The 9042-nt window shown below is 48.6% G+C and overlaps 1 protein-coding gene across 1 annotated transcript in view; it reads left to right on the top strand.

The window, feature by feature from the left end:
- Positions 1-8755: 8755 nt before the first annotated feature.
- LOC104387173 (cyclin-T1-like) overlaps positions 8756-9042 on the top strand; it is a gene marked incomplete at its 3' end in the record, with an annotated part of 3138 nt that continues 2851 nt past the window's right edge. Inside the window, 1 exon segment of the mRNA XM_009995875.1 lies at positions 8756-8838. Coding sequence (XP_009994177.1) covers positions 8756-8838 — 83 coding nt within the window.

Raw genomic sequence — 9042 nt, 5'->3', positions numbered from 1 at the left:
GGGAAAGACATGCCATATGCTTGGGAACATCAAGTCCTAGGTGTCTTACAGAAAACAAGTGAGCTGGACACTAGGCAGAGTCGGCACAGAAAGTCTGCCAGCTGTTTTATTAGATCACTACTCCTAATGGTATGCAAGTCCCATCAGTGCCAGCTCCTGCAGTCTAGACACATCACAAGGAAAAAGGTACTAATTGCAGTCTCCATTTTGCTGGGGAATACCCTACCAGACAGAAAGGCCCCTCCATGGCACACTCTCTCCTCACTGTCCTGCCATGAGTAAGGAGACAAGCTCCACATTTCATGACAAGAAATGCAAACCCTTATCCCCTGGAGTGTCCTCAGTAGTGTTTTGGAAACAGATCTGGTTATTACTGGGCAAACTTAAGTGGAAAAGGAAAATCTATAGATCATGGAAGGAGGGGCTGGTCACTTGGGAGGAATATAGGACTGTTGTCAGAGGATGTAGGGAGGCAATTAGGAAAGCTAAGGCCTCCTTGGAACTTAACCTTGCAAGTCAGGTTAAGGATAATAGAAAGGGCTTTTTCAAATACATAGCTAGCAAAACTAGCACTAGAGGCAATATTGGCCCACTGAGGAATGAGGTGGGAGCCCTGGTGACAGAGGATATAAAGAAGGCAGAGGTGCTGAATGCCTTCTTTGCCTCTGTCTTCACTCCTGCAGGGTCTCCCTATGAGCCCCAGATTCATATAGCCCCAGAAGAAGTCAAGATAGAGGAAGAGTTTGACATGGTAGATGAGGATTGGGTTAGGGATCAGTTGAGTAATCTGGACATCCATAAATCAATGGGTCCAGATGGAATGCACCCAAGGGTGCTGAGGGAGCTGGCGGAGGTCATTGCTAGGCCACTCTCCATCATCTTCAGTAAATCATGGGCAACAGGTGAGGTGCCTGAGGACTGGAGGATAGCAAATGTCACTCCAGTCTACAAGAAGGGCAAGAAGGAGGACCCGGGTAACTATAGACCGGTCAGCCTCACCTCCATCCCTGGAAAGGTGATGGAACAACTTGTTCTTGTGACTATCTCCAGGCACATCAAGGACATGGGGGTCATCAAGAGCAGTCAGCATGGTTTTATCAAGGGTAAATCATGTTTGACTAACCTCATAGCCTTCTATGAGGAAATTACTAGGTGGATAGATGATGGTAGAGCGGTAGATGTGGTTTATCTTGATTTCAGTAAAGCATTTGACACCGTCTCCCACAGCATCCTTGTGGATAAGTTGATCAGGTATGGGTTTGGTGACCAGGAAGTGAGGTGGATTAGGAACTGGTTGAAAGGAAGGAGTCAGAGAGTTGTAGTCAATGGGGTAGAATCTGGTTGGAGGTGTGTTACTAGTGGAGTCCCACAAGGGTCGGTGCTGGGACCGGTGTTGTTCAACATCTTCATCAACGACCTGGATGAGGGTATAGAATGTACCCTCAGCAAGTTTGCTGATGACACTAAGCTGGGAGGAGTGGCTGACACACCAGAAGGCTGTGCTGCCATTCAGAGAGACTTAGATAGGTTGGAGAGTTGGGCGGGGAGAAACATGATGAAATTCAACAAGGGGAAGTGCAGAGTTTTACATTTGGGGAAGAACAACACCATGTCCCAGTACAGGTTGGGGGCTGAACTGCTGGAGAGTAGTGTAGGTGAAAGAGACCTGGGGGTCCTGGTAGACAGGAGGATGACCATGAGCCAGCAATGTGCCCTTGTGGCCAAGAAGGCCAATGGCATCCTGGGGTGCATTAGAAAGGGTGTGGTTAGTAGGTCAAGAGAGGTTCTCCTCCCCCTCTATTCTGCATTGGTGAGGCCACATCTGGAGTATTGTGTCCAGTTCTGGGCCCCTCAGTTCAAAAAGGACAGGGAACTGCTCGAAAGAGTCCAGCGCAGAGCTACGAAGATGATTAGGGGAGTGGAACATCTCCCTTATGAGGAAAGGCTGAGGGAGCTGGGTCTCTTTAGCTTGGAGAAAAGGAGACTGAGGGGTGACCTCATCAATGTTTACAAATATGTAAGGGGTGAGTGTCAGGGGGATGGAGTTAGGCTTCTCTCAGTGATGACCAGTGATAGGACAAGGGGTAATGGGTGTAAATTGGAGCATAGGAGGTTCAAGGTGAATATCCGAAAAAATTTTTTTACTGTAAGAGTGACAGAGCACTGGAACAGACTGCCCAGGGAGGTTGTGGAGTCTCCCTCACTGGAGACATTCAAAACCCACCTGGATGAGTTCCTGTGTGATGTACTCTAGGTGACCCTGCTCTGGCAGGGGGGTTGGACTAGATGATCTCTCGAGGTCCCTTCCAGCCCCTAAGATTCTATGATTCTATGATTCTATGATTCTATGATTAATTATAATCTGAAGAATTTAAAATTGCGTTGATGTCAGTGCAGCCAAGCAGCTGTCTCTCTCAAGAAAGAAACAGAATCAGAGAAAATGGTCCTAGCTTTGTCACAGAAATAACAAGGAGCCAGAGTTGTGCAGATGCCTTCTTTGAGAATCAGTGACATGAAGTGGGATGGGGTTCTTGTGGCACACCTTGAATAGTTCTTCAATATTTGAGGGCTTTGAAGCAGAATTAAATGTCTTGTGAGAAATCAAACACATCAACAGAATGGCATTTGGCATAACTTAAAACCATGAGGTTTAGGTTCAACCAACTGGCCTGGGCTCAGGAAAATTAGGCCCTCAGTATATTGGAGTTGCCACATAACCAAGAAAGATGCCTCCTTCCCTGCCTCGGGTTCCTCCTCTGTTGATATTGTCCCTAATGAGTCATCACCCTTTCAAACCAAGAATCTTGTTATTTTCCTACAGAAATCTCTTAGAATGTTATTTTTAGGGGAGTCTGAATTGCTTCAGTTCTGTTCTCACTGCAGTACATCAGCCTTTCACTGATAGAAGTGCTGCCAGTTAGACAAAGACAAATTTGATTGCAGCTGTCAGAGACCATAGCTAGGGCACAGTTAGGCCAGTGCATGCAAGGTTTGGAAATACAACCTGTGCTGTGATTAAGACAAAAGCAAGGTGGGGAGGGAGAGATGGGGAAGGAAACAAGCAATCCAGCTGCGTGTCTGCTCCCCTAGATGGAGTTCATAAAATTGGCAGCAGCAAAATAATTAATCTCCACCTCTCCAGGTTCAGTTTTAGCCTTCAGATTCCTTCTGGCTTCTCCAGACGACATAACCTCTTCCTCACCCTTTTCTTGTTCTGAGTCCCTGCAATGCATAAGCACCCTTGTTGGAAGCACGTTTTTCAAGCTACAGTTTCTGGTTGTTGTAAGGCCCTGGAAGACAGTCAGAGTCACATTTGGCACCACTTGCCAATAAGAAAGGGAAAAGAAACAATTTTTATTAGTTAAATCAGACCTCCTCTCTAATTATTCCCCCTCCTCAGTGTTATGGTCTGATCATTTAGATTAGCAGTCACCTCTTCCATGTCCCTTCCTAAGTTAGAGGAATCTGTCCTGGCCCAGGAGAAGCTTTGGATCTGTAAGCAGGACTGATGCTGTGGCAGTAGTGGATTTCTACTGAGATACCATCACTGCAATCTCCATGCCTCTTCATACCTTGATGAAGTAGAAATAGATCCCTGGATGCTCCAGTGAATACAGAGCCCTTCAAGCAGTGCAAGCTGTCTCCAGTCCTGAGTAAGAACAGAGTGTCCTAACACAGAGTTTAGGATTTAAACTGGACAACAGCAAGGGCAGAAGGAGGAGCAATAAATAATTTAAAGGGAAATGCATACAAGAACTTGCTGTTGATTCTATTGGTGGAGGTAAGACTAGTCCTACTGGCATTTTAAGGTTGTGCCAGCTTCTTCTATAGCTTCAGCTTTGAAAATCTTCAAGTTCAGAGATGCTAAACATCAGTTCTGCCAAGCTGTCACACCTTGGTCGGTTTTAAAAGATCAGAGAATCACACACACAGAATCACAAAATGTTAGGGGCTGGAAGGGACGTCTGGAGATCATCTAGTCCAACCCCTGTGGCAGAGCAGGTTGCACAGGATGGCATTCAGATGGATTTTAAATATCTCCAGAGACAGAGACTTCACAATTGCTCTGGGTAGCCAACCTCAAAGTAAAGAAGTTCCTCCTTCCTGTTTAGATGGAACTTCTTATGTTCAAGTTTGTGCCTGTTACCTCCTGTCCTGTCACGAGGCACCACTGGAAAAACACTGACACCGCCCTGACATCCCCCCCCTTAAGTAATGAGTATTGATAAGATCCTCCCTCAGTCTTCTTTTCTCCAGACTAAAAACACCCAAGTCTCTCAGCCTTCACTCATACAAGAGATGTTCTAGTCCTCTAACCATCTTCATAGCAAGAAACATGGCCTAGCAGGACTAACCTCTACTTACCTAATGCTCAGCTACGCTCTGATCCCTCAGGAAGATCTGACACAGCACAGCTGAAGTGCAGCCTACTGGCCATGTACGTGCCAGTGTGTTTCCCCTTAATTCCTGCTTCGCCAGGGAGCATTAGTGTATGAAAACAGCTAGGCAGCAAATTGCTCAAAATGGTATGCAAGGGCCCCCTCCTGTGGATGCAGAGCTACATGCAATCAAATACAGTTAAGAGGAAATTAGCATTAGTCAACGTTCATTTAACTCGGAAGATGTATCAGAAATATTTCTAGTGGAGGAAGTAAAATTTGGTCCTGTGAATGGTTAAGCTTAAACTGTTTTACACCAAGAATTTGGCTTTGAAAATACCTTTCATTTTAAGAGCTTAATTAGTGGTTGCTCTTGTATGTAGTCCATATAAATAGACCTCTTTTGAAAATCATGGTTTGCAGAGATGGTTCTGCAAATTCAGTGCAACTCCTCACAGTAGTGTCAAGGATAAGAGGATCAGTGACTGGCAGTGACTGTATGTGGACATGATCAAATGGGCAAAGGTGCAAAAGGATTGAAGAATAACTTCCTGTGAGGGAAGAATAACCAGAAATTAGCTACTGTTTCTACTGCAGAGTTATCTAGAGACAGAAGTCCTGTCACAATATTATCTAGTTGGATCAAGGGAGACTTAACAAGAGGATATTCATGTTATTCCATGTGTAGTGACTAGTTTATACGAGACACTGATGGCATCTTCTAAACATTGCCTCCATCTCAAAAACCTTTAGTGGACTGATTTCCCCAAAGTTACGCAGCATCTCCTCTTCCCAAGGCATAAAGATTAGTTCACAGGCTGCTGCCAACAGGAGAGGCAGGCCATCTGTGGCTGCCTGCTTTCCCTCAGTCTCCTGAGAAAAGACCTCCACTGCAGGCAGGCTGTGGGTAGAGCAGAGCAGAGTAGGAATAAGGGCTAGCATTAAAAACAGAAGAGAGCCCAGGACCTTCTGATACTGCCCATCATGGCAGGCCCGTGGCCTCCAATGGCTGGAGGGGCACCTGGCACAGGCTGTGGGGACATCAAGCCACTGCTTCGCTCAGGTGCTCTCCCAGAGGGCACCAAAGCAGCACTGGGGAGGATGTCCTGCTGGCCCAACCTGTGCTGGGGAAAGCAGGATGCAGCCTCTGGGAGGGCTCAGGCAAGACCTGCTCAGGGCCCTGCCCTGGCTGGCCAGGAGTGCCCAGCAGAGCCCAAGGAGACACACACACCCAGGTGCCGCTGGCAGTCCCAGCAGAGAGGCTGCCTGGGAGCCTTGTGCAGGGTGGCAGCCCTGTCAGGACTTGTGCCTGCCCTGAGAGCCACAGGGAAAGGCTGCCCAGGCCTGGGGTGCAGCAGCCACGGCAGGGCAGGAGGGACAGAGCCGGCACGGCTGGACCCTGCTGGCCTTGGGGGGCGCCCCTGGGGGCTGGCAGGTCCCACCAGGGGTAAAGGACATGCAGCCGTACTATCAGCAGTTCCTGCCAACGAACTGCCAGACCCAGCTGAGGTTTGACAAGTAAAAGGCTCCACCTTCCTCCCAAAGCCTGCCCTGATGCTGAGTGCAGACAGAGACGCTGGCGCTGCTTGGTGCTGTGTCACCCCCACCGTCCTGCAGACCCCGACTGGGGCAGCCTGGGCCTCACCCAACCCCTTCCAGGCGCAAGGATCATCAGGAACGGAACACAGACACCCTTCTGGAGAAGTCACTGCCTCCTGTGGTGTCTCCATGGGGGCGAGGGGTGCAAGCACTTTGGCAAATAGGCATGCAGAGATTGTCTAAAGCCTGCAGTAAAGCAGACTGCAACAAACTTTGTGGATGCTGCTGTGGAAACTTTTCAAGGCATGAGTCTTGTTTTATCTCCAAGCAGCAGACCAATCCTGTTATGTTTCTAACTAATTTGATTTGTCTAAGTGTGCCCAAGGTAACATAAAACTGTTTTTAACCTGATGCCTTTTGGTACCCCATTAGGTTTGTCAGAATTAAGGGCACTATGCTATCTGCCATGCACCTTTGCAGTGCTTCACATTTTAGTGACTGCATCTGCAAAACTTTTTTTTTTTTCCCCCTGCTTTGATGTAATTGGATTTCCTAGGGCAAGGCAAATGAATTTCAGTTAATCACCCTTGTACTTTAGTCTTTCCTTCTCTGCTTGCAGACTAGATGAAAGAAGTTTATGTTTTTCCACATTTTTCTTCCCCAAAAAAAAGGTGTAAAAAGAAGGCAAATGCAGTAGAAATCCATAACATGAAAGGATTGGGTGTAAATTAGTGTAAATACATCTGCCTTGCCGATATAATAGAGCATACACATTCATATTCTGTCTCTCTGGCTCATTTGCTTCTTCAGCTGCTCGGTATCTAATGCGTGCTGCCTGAAAACCAAATTAACCAACCAGCCTTTCTTACGAGTTTAGTTGAAAACATTGGCCACTAACTTTTGCACATTGCAGTATTTAATAATGCTAATAACACAAAGTCACATCAACATTTTGTTTCCTTTTTTCATTTATACTTTTAACAGGACTGTGGGGAATGATCCATCTTCTCTCCCCCCACATAAGACTAAACAAAATGCCTTTTAAGCCAGCAAAGCAAGAGTGCTGTCTTTTTGCTGATTTAGCCAAGGATGGACTGGAACAGGCCCCTTGCTCTACCAGGGAAGTCCACAGCAAGAAAAGAGCATCAGGGTTATGATAACTGACAGAAAAATAGACAAAAGGTTAAAGATGCCTCTGACAGAGTACATACCTGGCCAGTGCTAATTGGCTAGATTGAGCAGTGGTACCTAACTTGAACAGTGATGTCTGGTCTATAAAAGAAGACAAGTTCTGCAGACCCTGCTGCAGCACCAGAAGCCGCCTGGAACCGCTAGCCCCGCTGCCCGGAGGAGCCAAGGGGGGCACCTGTACCGGCTCCATGGGGAGCTGGCCTGTTCCCAAGGGATCGAGCCTCCCACCGGAGCCAGCCCGCTCCAGGAGGGATCGCCGCTCACCGGAGCACACACCCCCCCCCTTTCCTGCCAGTCTAAATTCCTACCCTATTACTCCACTGATTCCACTCCTCGCCCTCAGCGTGTACATTTAATAAGGGCATAGTACTTTCGATTTATTCCCCTAGCCTACCTCTCCTGAACCTTGGTCCCCCAGTTTCTGTTATCCCTTCATAAACTGGTTAATTCGTAAACTGAACCTGGGCCTCAGGAACAATTTGTGGGCGTGGTGAGGCCCGTGTTTCCAGCCTCCGCCCTAAGGTTGGGTCCAGCAGCCACGGATCCCTGTGCGAGGCGAGGGCCACGCGTGCCCCCCGTCCCTTTACACAGCCCTCCTCACTGGGGGAAGAAGTCACGGGAGTGTTTTGTCAGCCTCTGTGACAGCATCAGCTCGCGATGGGACAGTCTCTGCAGTTACGATCTCTGTGCCACTCCATCTCAGTGCTTTACTGAATTCCAGCAGATGGAGAAATAGCAAAGGAGAATTGTTTCATGTCTGAAACTGAATTCAGAATTCAGAATGCTCTGGGAAACCTTGTAAAGGCCTGGCTAAAGTCAAGGTAGACAACATCCACAGCCCTTCACTTGTCCAATAAGGAGATCAGGTTAGTCAAACAGGACCTGCCCTTGATAAGCCCATGCTGACTGGGCCTGATCACCTGGTTGTTCTTCCTGTACCACATAATGATACCCAGGATGATCTGCTCCATCAGCTTTCCACGTACTGAAGTCAGTCTAAAAGGCCTGTAATTTCCCAGATCATCCTTCTGTCCCTTCTTGTAGATGGGGGTAACATTGGCTGATTTCCAGTCTGCTGGTATCCCTCCAGTTATGGCCCTACAGCTGCCCTATAGCACCTTGTAGCAGCTCTATGTGACCATAGAGATCCCTACAGCTACCCTACAGCACCCTATAGTTGCACCATACCCACCCCATAGTGCCCCATAAGCACCCGATAGACCACCCCATAGGCTCCCCCCACAGGGGTCAAATGGGGTGGGGCATCCCCATGCCCTCCCAGTGCACGGAACTGGCCAGACTGGAGCCCCTGGAGCCTCTGCACCCCCCAGTGTTGGGCCAGCCCCATGCACAGCCCACAGTGCCACTGACTTGGGGGCTGGGGAGGCTGGGGGGCTACAGGGTCAATGGGATATCCATAGGGTGGTGGTCTATGAGGTTATTTAGCTGGGGGGCTATGAGGTCAATAGGGACCATTGGAGGCCAATGGGGATCAATTGGGGGCTATGGGGAACAAGGGGGGGGGTCAGCAGAGACCAATGGGAAGGCTATGGGAGCCAGTGGGGGCCACTGGGGGTCAATGAGATCATCAGATGTCTGTGGGGTAAACGACAGTGTATGGAGGGCTATGGGTTCAGTTAGGGGCTATGAAGGTAAATGGGCATTACTGGGGATCAGTCAATGGAATCTATGGGGTCAACAAAGAACAATGCGGATCAATGGGGGACATGTAACTCCCTCAGGACCTGCATCCCAGTGCCTGCCATGAATCCCCCGGCCCAGGCACAACAGAGGGGGATCCCTCCTAGGAACCCATCTCCAAAGGGATTCCCTGATGGATCAGGCACTGTCCTCCTGCATCCTCTGTGCGTGAGCCACGCTGAGGCTTTACCTCTCTTTAATGTCGGCAGTGCTGTCCAGCCTCAAGGGAGCC

Source organism: Chaetura pelagica, unplaced genomic scaffold (assembly GCF_000747805.2).
Source record: "Chaetura pelagica isolate M959 unplaced genomic scaffold, ChaPel_1.0 scaffold160, whole genome shotgun sequence".
Lineage (NCBI taxonomy): Eukaryota > Metazoa > Chordata > Aves > Apodiformes > Apodidae > Chaetura > Chaetura pelagica.
The sequence above is the reverse complement of the archived record's forward strand: the minus strand, read 5'-3'. Positions and strand labels throughout refer to the sequence as shown.